We start from the raw sequence: 19,209 nt of genomic DNA, 5'->3' as shown, positions 1-19,209 counted from the left end.
TAATTACTTCTGATTTTGAAAACCTCAGTCATATGGCTGCATTGGTGGCCCTAAATTTGTAATGACTTGGGGTAAAGCAACAGGGGTGTCTGGCTTTATCTCTAAATACCACTGACCCCATTCAGAGTCTTGCTGAGAGCAACTTTAATTATTTTAGGAAAAGCCAATGAAACGTGACCAATGTAGCAGAAGAGGATGCCAGCTTGAGCCCTTGTCACACTTATAGCCTCAGTAACTAAATAACAGGAGTTAAGAGTCAAGTTGCCATCAGGTAGTTAATCACAGAATCTAAATTGCCAGTCCTTGGGTATGATTATGCTGTCTGCTGTCTTTCCTCTAGATGTGTGTGGACACATGGAAGAGAGAGGAATAAGGCTCTCTTTTAAGTTAGCTTTTTTCTGTACCTCACCTGTGTGCTGAGCATGTATGCAGACAGTGCCCTTGTGTAAGTGCTAAGCACAAGGGATGATCTGTGTATGGAGAGAACATCTGTTGTTGTTGTTGTTGTTCTAAGAAATCTGCCTCAAATGTTTAAGTTGCTTTACTGGGCTTTTGGGGAACACGGAGGTAGAGTGGCTTTCAAGCACTGTAAAACAGCTGTGACCTGGAGTACTTTCTTGGTTTCTAATAGTTTTCCTTCTCCTGCAAGTATAGACCTCTCTGTGTTTTCTTCCTCCTTTTCTTGTTTCTTAGCAACTTGCTCAAACCTCCAGTACGTAAAAGAACCTGCAACCCACCAACTCCACACCCATAGTTGTATAGGGACTTGGAACTTTTGTAGAGAATAGTGAAGGCTCAGCACTGTTGGTAGCTGAATTGGTCAGAGGCAGAGGCAGCAGCAATGTAGTAGGGGTAAACCTCCTAGAGAGCCAGCAATCTGAATGCTGCCTAAGGTCTTTATAAGCTCTGGTACCTTCAGGGACACTTTGTACAGAGGGCATGTGGGAAATTTACTATGGAGGGAAAAGGCACTTTGTGAGAAAACAAGGCCAAGGCTATAAGGAGTCTTCACTTCACATGGGAGCCAGATTCGGTGTAGCCATGTTGTGGAAAGGCCTAACTTGGTTCTAGAGTGTCAGGCTTTCTATTCACATAGATTATTTCTGCGTGGATGCATAGTCTGTGGTTGTGCACACTGCCAGCTTGGTAATCCATAGTGACCAATATTCCTGAGAATTCTTCTTGGTGAAGCTTTAGAGACATACCCCTAACTAGCCCAAGGTTTTAGGATTCAAACTGTTCCCAAATGACATTTGGCTCCAGCCCTTAAATATACTTTTAACAATAATGAGTACAAAATTAACTTTTCTTCCAAGGGCTGGAAGATGCATCTGGAGGCATGAAAGTGAGGACTCTGACAGGATGGGGAGGGAGGTGAGTCTTGGGCTCAGAAAACTGGTGTTGCTAGGTTACTGCTTGGCCCACAGCAGCCCCTTGCTCCTTATTCTTAGTGTCAGTAACATCTCTCACTGGAGCAGCTCATGGACTGGGAAGACATTCCCAGGGTGGCTCCTAGTGGTTAAAGAGAGCATGTAAATAATCAAACTGAGTCCTCTACCAGCTCAGCCCAGTTTTTATGCACTTTTGGTAAATCAGTAGAAAGGCTTCTTGTTTGGGCTTGCTCTGTGTGAACTGGACGGTTGTGCTTGGCTGGCTCCGTGGTATTCTATCTATTAACCTCACCACCCTTTTGTAACTGGTGCATTTAATTATCAGTGGGATGCCTTTCAAACAGGTAAGGGTAATGATGGGAAAGGGGTTAGGGGCCTCTCATTGAGAGCCTGCAATCTGGGTATGAGCTCTGGGGCCCCTTGGTGAGTCTTTGAGGTGGGCTTTGATGAGAAAATCACTCTTTGTGGCCAGATCACACTCTATTGACATGTCAAATCCTGCAAAAATGGTCGCTTTCTGTGACTGGAGCCTCAGCTTGCATGCACGAGGGGAGTGGTCTTTTTTTTCACCCCTCACCTTGCCAAAACCCTAAAAGACAGGAATTGTGTGTGCCCACACATGGACTCTCTGAACCCTTTTTTTGTTTCACATGTTTTGTGACTGGAATATTTTATACTCTGGCCACCCAGACTCAGGCAGGACAATAGAGTTGGACGGACTGACTGAAGTGAGGATTACAGAGAAGAATGGGGCCTCTCCAGAAATACTGCTAATACAGGACAAGTGACAGGAAGCAACAGTTGAGTCAGCAGAGCGCATGCAGGGCTCCTGACAGACCTGGGGCCAGCAGGCTGTGTACAATGGCTGTGTTGGCACTCGGGACATTCCCAGGATGTGCATGCCTCTGGCGGGCCTGCCTGTCGCAGCGGTCTGGGGTTTTGGACTCCCCACGCGTGCCATTTGGATGGCGGTTTGTTTGTGTCCATCAGCTTGGCAGGAGGGGAGGCAGCCGCTTCTTAGGGCTTGGTTTGGCTACCACTGTTGCCAGGAAAAGGAAGCTCCCAGCTGCCAACACAATCACCTTTGTTTCTTACATCCCCCCCTGCTTAATGTGGCAATTAAGTGCTTACTGCTTTGCCCAGTGCCAAGGTAACCTCCATAGAGTGGGGCAGGACAAAGAATGAACCCTAGACCAGCAGCTCAAGTGTGGAGAATAGGAGGAGGAGGAGGAGGTGCCTGGTGGCCCAGCCTTGGTAAAGTGACCCTGTGACTGTGGTATACCTGGAGGGCTTTGATGCCAAGGTAAAATTGTATGGAAATCTCCCAAAAGTCCATTCTGAAAGCTGACCAGTACTTTTGATGCTTCACAAGCATGGAAGCCAGCCACCTTACTGCCAGATGTCCTTGAGCCTCAAGCTGGGAAGGGGCAGAAGTGACTCACTTGCAAATCCAGATGGAGATCTGGTAACTATCGTGTGTCTCTTGTTTTGCCTCTCAGACTACTACTCTGGGAAGACTCAGGACAAATTATGAAATCTGGGTAATTCATCAAAAATGTCTTTTATTGTTTGAACTACAGCAAAACTCCGGATTTGCTTGTTGTTTGCTTTTTTGGGTATAAAGTTAAGATCAAGCAAAACTTGCCTTTTGAAGCCCCTTACAAGCTCCCATAGGACTGGGGACTTGGCCTCTGCTGAGGATGGGTTTTGTAGCATCCAATTCCATGTGGATGATTTGTGGCTGGGTGGCATGAGGTCCACATGGTGTAAAATCTCAGTGTCCGGACATATAGCTGGGGATGTACAGAGGTCAAGCGTGGGCCTGGGAAAAATTAAAGCTCCCTAGCAACTAATAATCATTGCCAAATTATCTTGATTGTTGATCTATAGTGTGGGGATGGAGTGGGAGGGAAGAATGCCTCTTAATAAAAGCCTTGGAGGGAATCCTTTCTCTGAAGGCAGGGCACCCATGCCCCAGGAAACCTGGAACTCCAATGCATGCTTTCAAGAGAAAGCAAAGTCCAGGCTTGGCTGTTGTCTCTGCAAGTCCTTACCCTTATTCTAGCCCACCTTCAACCCCCAAAAGGAAGGCACTTGATTAGGGGAAAATATGGCCAGCCCATGGGGCTGTGGGACATTTCTTTTCTATCCAGCTGGGATAGTGTTGGTCAGCAACTTTTGAGTCCAAGACGAACCTGGCAGATGGCTTGATCTTACAAGTTCTTGTGCAAGGTCTAAGGATGCCTTCTGCCTTGAGTATGAAGCTGAGTTAATACTGCTGTGCCAGCTGGTTCCAAGGCACCTTCCTTTGCAGTGGTGTTTGTGGGTATGATGTGTGTTTAGTGCTTGTGCAAGTCTGTCAAAACTCTCAGTATCAATGCATTTAGTCAGAGGATTAATTACAGCAATATTGTTGAAGTGAAGGATGTGGGCCTCAACGTGACCAACAAATGAAGGACTTAATTATACAGAATCAGCCACACATCTGGCCTCATTTCGACTTGGCTCTCACTGTGAACCAGTAGAGAAATATAATTTCTTACTGCTCTTCGGGAAGAGTCCTATAATTTGTAGGAAGTCCTAGGGAACTTAAAGAGGCTGTAAATAAGGTGTAACTTTCACTAATAAAATATTAACGACAATAACAATGTATTTGGACCTACAACCACTAACAGGAGAGCTCAGGGTATGTGTCCTGGCTTGCCCGGTTTTGCTTGCTTTGTGAGCATTTTCCCACAGTTATCAGTGAACGAAATGGAATCCTGCTGTAAGTATGAAGCATATTTAGGCTGAATTCCAAAGCAGGGGCCTATCACAAGATATTTTTGTCGTCAGAGCAGACCTGCTGTGTCACCGAGAGAGGAGTGAGCTTGCCTTGATTTATGAATGAAACCTCCTGCTTTTCTCTCATGCCTTTCCCCTATCGGTGCCATCTCTTCCCCTGGCAGCAGTGTGTTCTGGTGGCATTGTGGTTATCTGAGCAACAGAAGCATTGTGGCAGAGCAGCGCTCCACAAACCTGTTCCAGTTCTGTTTCTTCACTGTATTTCTCCAGCACCCAGATAGGCTTAGCAAGATTCACCTCAATGACTGTTGTAAGTGAAGGTTGGAGTAAAAGTGGAAATTTGCTAATGGCTTGGGTCTTGGGGTGAAGCAGGGATGGGGTTCAGAGACATGCTTAGAAGATTAAAAAAAAAAAAGGAACTGGCATCTTGCCAGCCTCCAGGGAATTGTTTAGTTACTGAACTGATTATTCCAGGAATGTTAGATCTTATTGACAGATACATTCATCAATAAACATAACCCATCGATGTGCAGTGCCCGTCTCCTTTGTGCTTTCTCCCACAGACAGCCACAACCCACCCCACCATGGAAGCTAGGTTGCTGCCTTTGTCTTAAGTCTTTGAGCCTTACCCCTCCTTTTTCCTAGAGTCACCTGATACTTGTGGGAGCTGGGATGGTCTCACACAGACAGGGCTTTCAAAGGGGTTCTGAAAAGGAAAAGGGGGCCTCCCTGGGGACTGCCCCACCAGGGCCCAAAGCGTAACCTTAGCAGTTCTCTCTCAGGACAAATACCTGAGTAGGTTGGCTTGGGATAAATTCTTTGTGTGGGTTTTTTTCTCATGCACTGGGACTAGGGATGGAAAAGTTTTGGGAAACCTATATGCTACATGTTCCCATATAGGGAGGTACTACTACTTTCTGACCAGGATTTGGGGCAACTTGGCTTGCTGGGTGTGAGCCCCAGTGTTCTCCTGCTAGGAGAAAGGAGTTATTTGTCAACCTGTGAAGAGCACTGCAGAGAGAAGAGGTTGGTCAGGCTTCAAATACCCTGTTGCCTTTTTTCTGCCTTCTATTTTGGGTTGGTTCCTGGTACCAGAGCACCAGAGCCTGCAGGCAGCATCAGCATTGACCCCTGTATCTGAATCGCTAAACTTTGCTTATCTGTCTTGCAGAGGTCCTACACTTTGCTGGTGGAGGCCTGGGATTCCAGTAATGACACTATTCGTAAGTATCTCATCAGGAATTCTTCTTTAAATGCTGGTGCGTTTAAAGTGCTGTGCTTGGAAGCACAGAGGAAAGCCTCCAGTGTCCCACCCCAACCATGGGCTGAACCTCTCCGGGGGCTCTATTCCTTAACTTCTAGAACTTTCAACTGAAATATTAAGTAGCCAGAATAGACTCCCAGTTTATTCAGTCCTTGCAGAAAGGGACATAGTTTATCTCTGGATAGAGATCTTAATGGTTTTACAACTTTAAAACCTTGTAGACTGCCAAAGGATCAAAGTAGTGACTTTTTAAAAGTCCATTTAAACTTTAAGTGAGCATTTAATCTCTCATCAGAAAGATAAAGCTGTAAAGGGTGGTGCTGGGCTCTAAAGACCAACCTTAAATTTCACTCAGTGGGCAGGTGAGCCCCACGCCAGCCTGAGTTTCCCACACTGCTCACCACAAACCTCCCATTGAAGCCGAATTTCAGAGCCCCCCGCAGTCATGACCTGCCCTGTCCATTTTGAAAGATGGCTCTGTTTTCTGGGCAGGTTGCTTTTCAGGCCTGCAGAGAAGTGGCTGGGGGTGGTGGGGTGTGTGGAGAGGCAGTGAAGGTGTACTCTGCTGATGGTGGTCAACTCTATTGTAACATGTTCGTTCTCCCTCACAGTGAAATAGACAGTTCCTCCTTTATCACCAGAGCCTGGTTGCCTTTGGAAAACCTGATTCACTCTGACATTTTTTATCTGTTCAGGAAAGAGTGTTGATCCGTTGTTTTGCCTTTGCCCTCTGCTCTCAGAATGCCTCACATCCTCTACTTCTCTCATTTACTCACCCTTTCTTATTTTTTTTTTTCAACATCACTGTGCTTTCCCACCATAGGTAAAGGTACTGAGTATCCAGCATGGGCCTAGTCACAGCTGCTCATAAACTCAATGGCAGCTCAACATGGCTGACTTTTTGGGCCTCTTAGGGTCACACAATCCTTGGCAAGCCCTGGTGTGCAGCAGGCTGCCTGTCACTGGGATTACTTTCTTGCTTTGCTATTCAGCTATTTAGACAGCAGCCCTGCCTAGGAGGGAGTTTGTGGAAGGCCAGGATCTGAGCTGTCTCATTGTGATAGACATTTATGCTTTGAGGTTAGTGGTAGGACACATTGCCAGGCTTGGTTGATGCCAGCCAAGGTCATAGATACCTGTTTGCCCTCCCCACAAAACACTGAGCTCTGCATGGACATTCTATCATTGTACCCTTAATGTACAAAATGCTGGGTAGGGGACAGAAGTGGGCCTTCTGAGTGCACTGGTGCCAGAACTGAGGCTGGGAGAAGATTCCTGCCCAGCATCTGTAGAATCTCTGCTAAGCTATCTGTCATCTCACTTTCCAGGGCTATGCCTCCAGGGACCTGAGGCCTGCCCACAGTTCCCCATACTTATCCACATTTCCAGGCAATGGAAATCTCTACATTTTGGGACTCCTGGATATCTCATTTCTTCCTAGGGTAACTAGTCTCTGGATAGGAGACAAAGAAGACTGAGATGAGAACAGTTTGCTTTCAGATCTCACTTTTTAGAAAGTGAGACACAGTCCCAGATGCCCATCACAGTTATAGAAACTTACAGTATGAGCCTTGGGCTTTGTGGTCTATCTGCTTTTCTGTCGACTCTAATTATTTTTCATCTATATTTTCCAAGGTACCACAAATTGCAGAGTCAAAGCCAAATTCGAGGTTCAAGAGCACTCCCCTTTAATGGAGCCCTTTCTGGGTGACAGGCACCAGTATTGGGACAGCTAGTGCCATACGCCATTCATTTGGAAGGCCCCTATGTACTTTATGTAGCATCTGTATCTACACAGCTTCCAACTTCTGAATAGTCTTGATCTTTTGCTCTCCATATGAGCCCAGCTGCCTCCTGCCATGTCTATTGCTGCCCTGATCCACTTCACTGCCTGCTTATACCTTCAGAGTTCGTGTTACTGCTACATGGCCTGTCATTACTGGCTCTCCCTGGTCAGCTTTCAATATCTTCTCCATTCTTGGGCCATCTTTTTTTTTTTTTCCTTGAGCATAACATTTGATGGTCACCCTGGTGGTAGAAGCTAACAGCTCACGGGCTTTCTATAGCTCTTGGTCAGATCTATGTATGCCTTTTCTTCCTGATGGCTTGTCTTAACACACCGTGTCTACTGTGTCTGTTTCCTAGCCATTCTTGATTCACTTGTATCCTGGAGTGTATCACATTACTTTCTTGTCTCAGGACCTTTGTGCGTACTGTTTGTATGTTTGGCTCCCTGTTTTCTTTACCCTCTGCCCTTACAAAGCATCTGAGGATGTCAAGGAGGAGCCCGGTAGTGTGGGCTGTTCTTTGGTTGCAAAGTTCATCAAGTTGCAAACATCCTGGCTTTGCTTGTAACTTATAGGCAGATCCCCAAGTTTGGGTCAGAATTCCTTTTCACATCAGCTCTGTAGATATCCCCAAGGAAGGTTCTGCTTGCCATTCTTTGGTCTGTGCCTATTTGCAAAAACTCAAGTATAAGTCTAGACTAATGCTCTTTTCCAGCCCTAAGGCTGGAGCTACCCCAGGTGAGCTGCCCCTGTCCTTAATGGTCTAAGCTAATGGGAGAGCTGAGTCAGGTGGCAGGGTAGAATCATCACACAGTAAACTCGGGCTCTGTAACCCAGACAGTGTAGAGCATGCTACATATTTTGTAACCTCGTGCCTCGGTGGTTGTAAAGTTATTTCCATTGCTTTGTTAGCTACTTACCCTTCTGTGGATTCTGAAGTTACCTTCTGAAGTTACCTTCTGAATTTCCTGAAAGTTAGGTAGAAAGTGCACCGAACTATACAGAGTCATTCGTTAAGGCACATGGCTACTGTGTTTAATAATTTCTTCATTAAGCACTTAGAGCAACACCGTAATAGCCCACTACATTTCTCAACGGAACCAGCAAAGCAAACAGGTAGTTAGTGGAGAGGCATTTTTGCCATTCTTTGGTCTGTGTGTATTTGCAAAAACTTGAGTACAGTGTGACATGCATGCACGTGGTTCTACATGTTACTGAATGTAAGCTACAGGTACGTGGGCTTTCAAGGCTTGCCCTGCCCACACCGCGGTCCAGACTGGCTGGGGCTGTGTTGGTTGTGTGTAGAGCCACCCAGGAGTTGTTCTCCTGGTCACCTGTAGGGCTTGTCTAGCTTTGTCAAAGAGCACAGGCTCAAGGCCTAGAAAAACAGTGGTGTGGGTGTACAGGAATCACAAAGACATTGAAAGTAGGTCCTAAGTTGCCTCTCCAAGGTGGCCTTGAATTTGACAAGGTGATGACTAGCAGGTTTAAGAAAACAAACACAGCACCAGGCTGAGTGCTGACTTAGAGCCTTGTCTGTTCACATCCTCCTGTACTTCTTGCTTCTGGGCTTTAAAGCTATTTTAGTACCTGTCTCTTAGACTAGCTTGTAGGTGACCTCAGGAGAGGGGCCAGTCATACTGCTTCTGGGAACTGTTGGGCTCTAGACATTTGCTTTGCCTCTCAGGCATCTTTAAGGTACCTGACTTAAAACAGACACAAACAAACCAAATGCCTTGACCTACCTGTCTGCAGGCTGAGATGAATTTAGTCATATCTGCCAGAGAAGAGTGAACTGAATTATGTTTTTGCTGTTGGTGATGGAATGCCAGCTTAAAAGAGTTTATTAGTGATTTGTTTGTTTTTCACATATTACAATCCACCCCGTGGCCCTCAGTGAGGAATTTTGAAATGGAACTTTTTCTAAGCAAGACTTGCAAGTAAAATGTAAAAAAGAAAAAACAAAACAAGACAAAACACTAACCTTGTCTGGAATAGTAAAATTTCTTTCAGAGCAAAATCTCCTAAGGTGCAGCTTTCTATAACATTTAGGAGTTTTTGCAAATTTGATATGGACAGCAATATGTTAGAAAAGTTGGCAAAGGATACTGGTCACAGGAACAAATAAAAATACTGTCACTAAAGGTCAGTTAAAACAGGAGACACTATTGTATCTGTTGGACGTGTTGTACAGAGACGAGAAACTGAGCTGTGATACTGTTGCTGAGGTAGCACCTTATGCTGAGGGCCTGCAGGTTTTGCTGGCAGGTATCTGTACATCACCTGGGGATGGAATGTGTTGTTTGTGTCCACTGAATCTGTTAGGATATTTCTTGCTGCTGGCCAACATGCATTCAACATGCTTATTGTAGCTTTGAATAACAAGAGGCTAACTTTTTAAAAAATATATATATATATTTTTAAAGACTTTCTTTTTTTATGTATGAGAGTACACTGTTGGTGTCTTCAGACACACCAGAAGAAGGCATCTGATCCCATTACAGATAGTTGTGAGCTACCATGTGGTCGCTAGGAATTGAACTCAGGACCTCTGGAAGAGCAGTCAGTGCTCTTAACCACTGAGCCATCTAGCTCTCCATCCCTGCGAGAGACTAACTCTAATGTCTTGAATGCCTATAGATCAAGGAAGAGGTGCATTTATTCAATGCTGTTTCCAGGCACCTGACAACTAGTTTGAATGGTAAATGGGCATACAAAGACCAGGGTACAGCTCTTGTTACTATTTTTTTTAATAACAGTTTGATTTTTGTACTGTGTGTGTTTCTAGTCCGAAAGTAGGCAAAATGGTCAAATCAGAAGATGCTAATGTGACTGTTAGTGAGTTTCATCTTTTTCTCCCCCTCTAGAACCTGATAGCATAATTGAAAAGGCTTCTCACTCAGGCATGATAAACCCTAGCCGGCAATGGCAGACACTGAAACAAAACACAGGGATTGCCCACTTCGAGTATCAGATCCGCGTGACCTGTGATGACCACTACTATGGCTTTGGCTGCAATAAGTTCTGTCGTCCCAGAGATGACTTCTTTGGACATTATGCCTGTGACCAGAATGGCAACAAAACTTGCATGGAAGGCTGGATGGGTCCTGATTGCAACAAAGGTATGCAAGCATGCAACTGGATGCATAAAACCGCAAATGATGTTGGCTTATCAGTTTGGGTACCAGGTTCTCACCCTTACAGCAGTGGGGTGGCAGAGTGGGATGCTGCTGCTATCATTATCTTAGATTGAAGCATGAAGATCGCTGTGTGTAGAAGATTCTGTTAGTGCCCTGTCCGGAGTCCCCGTTACCAGCTGGTGTCCCCATCCCCCAGCTGCTGTGAGTGTTGGCTGCTAAGAGCTCGCAGCTGCTCCTTCTCCAGGGAGTTGTCCTTGGCCAGGCAGGAGCCACTCTCTGCCCCATCCCTGCAGGGAACAGTTACTGAGTGGCTGACTGGGGAGGGGGGCAGGGGGGTGATGTTGGGAAGGCCAGCCTCTTTGCTTTAACACTGTGGAGTAAGATTCACACTCTGGAGGTTCCCCTGGGATCACACTGAAGTCAGACCCCAGCTGAGACCACATCCTTGCTCAGCTCCTCCTTAGGCCTCATCTGGCTCCCCATTCCTTCCTCCTATTACCAAATCTCCTCCTCAGACTACTGAGAAGAGCCTGATGTCAAACAGGAACAGGCCAAGCCAGTGATGTTTGAACAGACAGTGCTATGGGAAATGACTGTCACTGAGCTCACATGTCACTGCAGCAAGTTTCACTGGGCATCTTTGAGGTTGTGGCATTAAAGGTGGTGGGGGAAGTAGGTGGTAACCTTGGGAGTCCCTTACTGTCTTTTGCCCCTTATACTAGAATTAAGTAATTCTAATTCCTAGCAAAAGAGTTGGAGGTCACAGCACAACAGATGCTATGCCCTCACGGACATATAATATTCCTTGCTGGTCTTGCAAAAATCATTAGATAAACTCCTCCTTTTAGCTTTAAATTGTGCGGAATGATGCAGGAAAGGATATTTGGTCTCTTAGGAAGTATTCCTGTCTACCTGGTATCTGGCGACAGTAGTTTGTTTAAACTGGAATTGATGACAGAAGAAATTGCTCAATATTTTAAAATTCAGTAGCAATTACTTAAGTTCTGTGTTCTTTGAGTGTCCACTTGATTTCTTTCTTTCTGTGAGCAAGTATAGAACAGCTTTGTGAGGTTACTGTCTGCAAGATTAGCTTGCCAGGTTTTTTAGCTCCGTGGGATTGTTGAAACCAGGCATTTAGTGGGAGGATCACCTGAAAATACCATGCTAGGACAGTGTTGGGGAAGGGAAGGCGAATGAATGAATAAATATCTTCATTTTTTTTTCTTGATGAGGGGGGAACTAGGCCCTGACAGGGCTCAAGGAATAAACATGTTGAGGAACCCCCTAATTTGTCCCCAAACAATGTTGTGACTTGAGGATCTACTAACATGGCCTTGGAGTTTGAACCTGGATTTAGTTGGGCCCCCAATTCTATGTACTAGACCATTTGCATGACTGTGGCCCGCAAGGCATAGACAGTGCTTATGTAACTTTCCAATGATTTTTTTTTTCCAGCTATCTGCCGACAGGGCTGCAGTCCCAAGCATGGGTCTTGTAAACTTCCAGGTGACTGCAGGTAAACGACCAACTGATTGAACTCTAGTAATCAATCACTTTCTCTCCTCCCCACCCCACCCCCGCCCTTTCTCTCCCTTTCTCTTTGATGCAAGACAGAAAACCTGACTTCCTTATGAATGTGCCTCGTTATTTTCTCTGGAGGATGAAAAAATTAGGGGAAAACACAAAACAAAACAGGCACGTGAGAAGCATAATGAATCATACCAGCTGTTTGGTGGAATGTACCCTTCTTCATTGGTGCTGGGGGGTTGGTTGAGTCAAAACCCCAAACCAAAATCCTTAATGGGCATAGCTGGCATCTTTGTGTATTAACTGTTCTGTAAATTGGTAAGACCTATTTGTAATCTTTCTTAAGTGCTAATGGACTGGACTGGGGCAAAGCTTTGTTTCCCCTGTCTCCTCCTCCACCCTGACTTTTCCTCTGGCCCCCTCCCCCACTTTTCCCATCAATAGGCAAAAGTCCAGCATTCTTTAGAATGGGATTAGTACAATCTCCTGGCCCCTTTGCAGTGGGAGCTGCACTGTTGCTGGAGGTTAATGGCTGTGCTGGAATCTGCTCGGTGGAGCCTGATGAATGTAGACTTTGCTGCTGGCCTTTGAAGTCTGTTCTTTATGGTCCAGGGACAATACTGAAACCAAACGGAAACCTACCCAGCCTGTTTCCCCTTCCGATGCCGGTTTTGGGGGCTTTTTGAAATGTACATTATGCCAATTTGGAAAAAGACTTGTTTCAGGAAATACCTTTGGGGTCTGTGGCATTTTTGACTAGTCTCAGGCTTTATTCTCCCTGAAGCCTTTAAGAATTAGCAAATTTGATGAGACACTAAATGGACCCTCTTCAAGTCCTGTCACCTTTGCTCTGGAAGGCTGCACTGACTTGAGACAAAGACAGTTTTGAAACAGTCTAAAGGCACAAACCCACAGAAGGAGGTGCCTGGTGCCCTTACTAAAACAAAACAAAAAACCAGTTTTTGGTCTATGGTGGGCTCCCAGTAGTGCTGCTGCCACCAAACTGTAGAATTAATAGAGAATTGTTAGACGTGCAGGTTCCTAGTTCCCACAACTGGCACTGATTTCCCAGGCCTCGGTTGGGCCTAGGAGTCTGTATTTGACAACTTTGCTCAGTGATTTCTCCCTCAGCAAACACTTGGGCTACTGCTTTAACTGGCCACCCATAGGTTTAACCTTGATGACTCTTAGCCCCACCCTGAGTTCTCTTCCCCAACCATGGGAGTGCGAACTTGACGCTTAAGAGATCCAAGACAGCGGGAGTAAACTAAGAACAGGTTGTCCTGGAATTGTTTCTTCCTGCTTTTGAAAGTTGATTTCCAGGAAGCCTGAATAGGATTTGCCCACTAAGAAACGTGCCTGGTCACAGCTGACCGCGGCATCCAACAGCATCTTTGTCAGAGGTGGAGCAGAAACCTACCTTCAATGACTCTGCTTAATTAAGGCTGTTCTGGAGAAAGTAAGAGCACTAGTTATTCTCGAGCCTCGGAGCCTGCTCCCTGCTCTGATAGCATCAGCGAGGTGTGCGCTACTGTCATCAGAATAAACACCCTGCTGGGCAGGGGAGGGCCCTCCCAGCCAGAACAACAGGCTTTGTTTCCAGAATTGAGCCCTTTCTCTTTCGAAGTCTCACCTCCCACTCCCTGCCCAGACATGCACCAGTGCTCTTATTTACTTAAGGTGCAACTTTCCCACACGCCATTTGCATAGTCTCCCAGCCCAGTTCCTTCTCTCTGCCTTGAAAGAAAATCAAAACAGAACCTTCCAGCTGAGGAAGTTCAGGTTGAGTCCTGCTCCCGAAATAGTTGCATGACAAGTTACCTGTAAGTTGTCTTTTGGGTTATGTATTACATGAGCTTTTGTTGTTGTTGTTGTTGTTGTTGACTCACCCACAGGAGAAAACTTCACTGATTTTGTTGGTCTCAGGTGGACTTGGGTTGCCCCTTACTGGGTGTACAGACTGGTTTCATGCCAGCCTGACAATAATATCAAACTTAATTATGAATCATCATCTCCGGAACGTCAGCTTCTCATGGGGCTGCTAATCATCTATCATTACCCTGGGATAACGTGGTAGATGCCTCTGTTAGGGTCAGGACTTTTATTTGTTTTTGTTTGAAGTCATCCGTGGCCTCCTATGGCTGCCTTTTTAGGCTTGGGCATTGAGCCTTCATTAATTAGGAGGTTGGTTGGGTCCTCAGCCGTCCAGCTTGGTTTCATTAGGCAAACTGAAGACGTGTAGCGAGGATGCTTCATTTGGGACAATTCGAGAGGACAGAGTATTGTGGTCCCATCAGTTACCTCATGTCTTCTAAACTAAGAATATTGATCGGACAGAATGGCTTCCCACCCTCCTACCTCCCACTGACTTGGGTGTCTGCCTCTGAAGAGAATGGTTCCCATCTAGTGGCATACTCTGTCCTTAGATCAGTCTTGATAGTCACTTGTCATTTAAACTGATGGTCTAGTTTAGAGATGCTAGAATCCTGTGTCTGATTAACTTTAAGCCCCCATATTCTAGTGGTTGTCTGTCAGTGTTTGGGTGTAGATGGCTGTTTGGAGAAGTTAGGAAGTAGTCAGGATTCTCAAGGGTTCAGTGGCTTCTCAGCCTGGGTGATTAGCTAATAGCTAGATTTCTATAATTTTCCCATGACCGGGATTTGCTCCTTTGCCTCCAGCTCTCTGGAACTGAAAGCAAAGTCCCTCCCCCCACCCTCACCCCCGCCCCCCAAGAGTCACAGCAGAGAAGTTCACAGGGCTTTGGATCTGATCCTGCATTTCCCTAGGCCCTGCTCTGTCTGGGCTGATTCTGCAGGCCCAACATCTGCTCCATCTTCACTCTGTTATCAGCATGCCGGTGGGTGGCTGGGCCCTGCCTTTTGAGGGCCCTTTGTTAAAGCTTGATTTTGAGAGGGAGGTTCAAATTGCAGAGGGCTTGAAACTAACTTAAGGGGAAAGTGGTTTTGAGATCTTGCCCTGTCCCACCCCGGGTGCAGGTTCATGTTTGAGGTTTTGTTTGGGCATCAGACATTCCAACTGACCTCAAAAAGAAGTCTTGAACTCTTAGAAAGGAGACCCAGCTCCCTCAAAGCTAGACAAATCAAGCTTGACCCCTCTCTCCTGACCCCCCTCTTTTTTTTTCTAAAGTGAAAAATAACTATAAATCAGCATGCCTGGCTTAGGTAATGGGCCATAAATTATATATGAATTGGTTCCCAGTGTTGCCATTCCCCATTCCCCTCTCTCCTTCCTACAGAGATTGGTTTAGAGATCCAGATCTCTGTAAGGAGGTCATTCTCCTTCCCATTTCAGTCTACAAAACCAGCGAGGTGCTACCCTGGCACCCTGCGGCCCTGAATCCTGTGCACTCTGAGCAGAGTGGGGCTTCACGTGCATTGTTGCAGAGCTGCACAGCTGGTGTCACCAGAGGCTCCTTCCCTTGTATGGTCTGTCCTGATGAGGACGTGGGATTGATTTATTCCCATCCCTACCCCTTGGTTTGATTCCTGAGAGACTGAGAAGAGAATGGCTTTGTGCAGGGCACCCCATGCTGGCTGCTCCCTGGATAGCTCTTCTTTTGTCAGGGTATGCTGAGAGGACACACTTTGGGCCAACTATGAGGTTACTCATACAGAACCCTGTGAAAGTCTGAAAAATCTGCCATCCTGTCCTTTCAAGGGGCAAAACCCAAAAATAGCCGTGTATTGTAACCATGTGCATCCCCGGCTGTTTGGAAGGCTAAGGGATGGGTATGCTGTTTGTCTGCAGGTGCCAGTACGGTTGGCAGGGTCTGTACTGCGACAAGTGCATCCCGCACCCAGGATGTGTCCACGGCACCTGCAATGAACCCTGGCAGTGCCTCTGTGAGACCAACTGGGGTGGACAGCTCTGTGACAAAGGTATGACCATTGTGAAGCCTTGGGGATGGCGTGAGGGCTTAGTGGGCAGGAACTGAGGTTATGGGACAGGTTATGTATGTTGAACAGACACTATGACCAAGGCAAACTCTAATAAGGACAACATTTCCTGGGGGCTGGCTTACAGGTTCAGAGGTTCAGTCCATTATCACCAAGGTGGGAGCAATAGCAGCATCCAGGCAGGCATGGCACAGGAGAAGCTGAGAGTTCTACATCTTCATCTGAAGGCTGTTAGCAAAGTACTGTCTTCCAGGCAGCTAGGGTGAGGGTCTTAAAGCTCATGCCCACCAGTGACACACCCTCTAATAGTGCCATTCTCTGGGCCAAGCATACGCAAACTGTCACAAAAACTAATAACCACTCTGGACTTTTGGTGTTGCTGGGGCTAAACCTAGGTCCTCTGAGATGTTAGTGCTCAGCTGTAGCCACACCCCTGGCCCTGTTTAACTTGTTATAGGGGCTCTTATTAGGAGTGTGTTTCAATTTGCCTTTAATGTTGGTTTATTTGGGGATAAGCCATATTTTTTTAAACTGGCATGGCCTAGAACTGGGACCAGTTAGCAGTTTTTTTTCCCTAACTTTGGTTGTTTTTTTGGCAGATCTGAATTACTGTGGGACTCATCAGCCCTGTCTCAACCGGGGAACATGTAGCAACACTGGGCCTGACAAATACCAGTGCTCCTGCCCAGAGGGCTACTCGGGCCCCAACTGTGAAATTGGTAAGTGGCCGAGCTGGGAGGGGGAGGGAGCCCTTTGCGTTTCTGTCCTGCACATTCAGTTTAAAAACCAAATAGGTTTTTGTTTGTTTGTTTTGATTCACTTTTAAAAAAAAAAGACACAAAATTGGGTGGGTAGAAAAGTGGTGTTGGCTGTGGTAGGATTTGGGGGAAGGGGTGAATATGATCAAAAGTATATTGTAGGAAATTCTTAAAATATTTAAAAATTTGGAGCTGGAAAGTTACCAGCTTAAGGTCACGGGTGGATGATCACCAAAGGATCCAAGGATGTATTTGTAGCTAAATTCAGTGATGCAGTGAAGAGGTGCAGGACAGAGCTAGACAACTGGTGAATAGATGCTAGATTATCCTATTTAAATTACTACAGATGGCATTATTTTGATATGGCCTTCATAATATTCATGGAGAAACATGATAATGTGAGTGTGTGTGTGTGTGTGTGAGAGAGAGAGACAGACAGACAGACAGACAGACAGATGAAGAGAGAGAATATACACTGAACCCACTTGTGAAAAAGAAGAAAACAGCTTCAAAGTTGAAACTGGTTATCCCAGACCTTCTGTGAACCTATGAAATCCCCAACACTTTGTGTAGAGTAGGTTGCAGGCTTTTAAATGAACCTGAGTTCTAAAAAGGTAATTGAAATCTGCCTTGAGCCAGCTTAGTTGGAAAGTGTCTTCCCTTTTGTGTCACACCACAGCATTGTTACATCTCAAGCTTGCTTTTGTTGTTGTTGGTTTGTCATCTGCTTAAACTAGTAGCAGAGGCAGGGGAGTGGCCCTTGGAGGGAAGGGCCAGTTTTACCGCATTTTACCATGTTTTACCACCTGGCTGACTGTCTTTCTCTTGTATGCAGCTGAGCATGCTTGTCTCTCTGACCCCTGCCATAACCGAGGCAGCTGCAAGGAGACCTCCTCAGGCTTTGAGTGTGAGTGTTCTCCAGGCTGGACTGGACCCACGTGTTCCACAAGTAAGTCAGTCCAGGTTTTGCCATGTGCCTGTTCTGCAAGGTTATTGTGTTGAGAGAGAGGGTTGGTGGGAGAGACTTGGGCTGTTCAATATATCTTGTATATATAGATATCTTGGTGACAGAGGGGTGGGTGCATTTGACAGGTTAGTGGGTGATCTAGTAGCACTTGTATGATTCCTAGAATCTCTTTCCTACCCACTAAGGTGGCTGGTGATATGTCTGTGGTAGAAATCAATCAGATTCCCTTGCATGTGTGTTTTGGAGCGGTCTCCTCCAATCCTGTAGGAAAGGAATTTAGATCAACTACTGAATGTTGTCTTGAGATGCAACTTAGCTTTGAGGCTTGGCCATATTATTGGGGTACTTTTCAGTGAAGAACTCTGGTCATACATGATCTCCTCCAGAATTAGGCAGTCTGTGGTCTTTAGTGAGTTCCTGAAATTTTGAGGGTTACCTAAGCCTGATAACCTACTGTCTTTGACACCTTAGGAGCAGTGTGTGGCATGGCTAAGACTGTTCTGGAGGTTGTAGGTGCTTCTGTGATTAATGGAACTCAGAGGCCTTTTCACCTTTCCTGGTCTTTAACCAGGGAAGGAGCAGTTCCCATTTGGGAGGGTTGTTATATAATCTTGGTGAACAAATTTGTGGAGAGAGTGTGGCACACATTATAAATGAATGAGATCTCTGGCAGGGGCTCAGAAAAATCTTCTAAGGAAATCACAGGCCTAAGATTTCTCCATATGTAAAGAAGAATGTCTTTTCCATGCCTCCTCTTGGTGTGCAGTCTCTGAACCATGAAGGAAAGAGTTCTTTTAAAAGTGAAAATTAAGCAGATAAGAATGTCCCTTGTCACCACTGAGTTGATGCCCTGTGTGTCTCTGGCTATCTTTCTTTCCCTCGATGCTTAGGGACGGATTAACTGAACTAGGGCAGTGAGGGATTTCAAGCTAAAATAAGGGCTTGGGTCCTTTCATCACCTCCCTTCCCTGTTGTGGCTTTTCTTAGATTTGTAGCAGGTGTCCGGCCGGTTCCTAGGTGAAGACTCTTCTTGTGCAGAGTGCTGTTGCATTATCTAATTGCCAAGTGGATCAAATGAAATTAAATTGCCGCCCCTTTCTTGTTCTCATTGCATTGGACAGACATCGATGACTGTTCTCCAAATAACTGTTCCCATGGGGGCACCTGCCAGGATCTGGTGAATGGATTCAAGTGTGTGTGCCCACCCCAGTGGACTGGCAAGACTTGTCAGTTAGGTAAGGAAACTCTCATGACTGTAATTCTTTGCCAAGGTTGGCTGTGCTCCTCAGAGCTGTGAGGAGGGACAAGCATGTGGCCAGCAGTGTGTGCGTATCTGTATCCCATCATACCAAGTAATTTATTATCAGGGTCTAACGAGCCTGGGAGAAATACCTTGCATGCAAATGGCCTGGGGTTTTTAGGTCCTGTGGGAAAGCCCTGGGATTCCTTGAACCATGTCAATTGTCCCAGGAGTGTTCAGCTGGGTTCCAAACAGGGTTGACCTCGTGAGGAACGAGCTGTCTGCATTCTTTTTGCCACATTTAAAGCCCAGCAACTGGATTGTGCTGGGTTTTGCACACAAGTGCCTGGCGGCTTGCTGTTTGTCAGCCAGCAGCCCAAAAGAAAGTTATCAATTAGCAACCCTTGATGGATAAAGGCTGGGGAGAGGGTTCC

The 19,209-nt window shown here is 46.0% G+C and overlaps 1 protein-coding gene across 1 annotated transcript in view; it reads left to right on the top strand.

The window, feature by feature from the left end:
- Jag1 (jagged canonical Notch ligand 1) overlaps positions 1-19,209 on the top strand; it is a 35,171-nt gene that overhangs the window by 4,370 nt on the left and 11,592 nt on the right. The window contains exons 3-9 of the mRNA XM_021183066.2: positions 5,347-5,398; positions 10,094-10,348; positions 11,822-11,882; positions 15,662-15,792; positions 16,410-16,529; positions 17,404-17,517; positions 18,657-18,770. Of these exons, the coding sequence (XP_021038725.1) occupies positions 5,347-5,398; positions 10,094-10,348; positions 11,822-11,882; positions 15,662-15,792; positions 16,410-16,529; positions 17,404-17,517; positions 18,657-18,770 (847 nt within the window). The remainder of the gene's footprint in view (positions 1-5,346; positions 5,399-10,093; positions 10,349-11,821; positions 11,883-15,661; positions 15,793-16,409; positions 16,530-17,403; positions 17,518-18,656; positions 18,771-19,209) is intronic.

The sequence above is a fragment of the Mus caroli genome, chromosome 2 (assembly GCF_900094665.2).
Source record: "Mus caroli chromosome 2, CAROLI_EIJ_v1.1, whole genome shotgun sequence".
Classification (NCBI taxonomy): domain Eukaryota; kingdom Metazoa; phylum Chordata; class Mammalia; order Rodentia; family Muridae; genus Mus; species Mus caroli.
The sequence above is the reverse complement of the archived record's forward strand: the minus strand, read 5'-3'. Positions and strand labels throughout refer to the sequence as shown.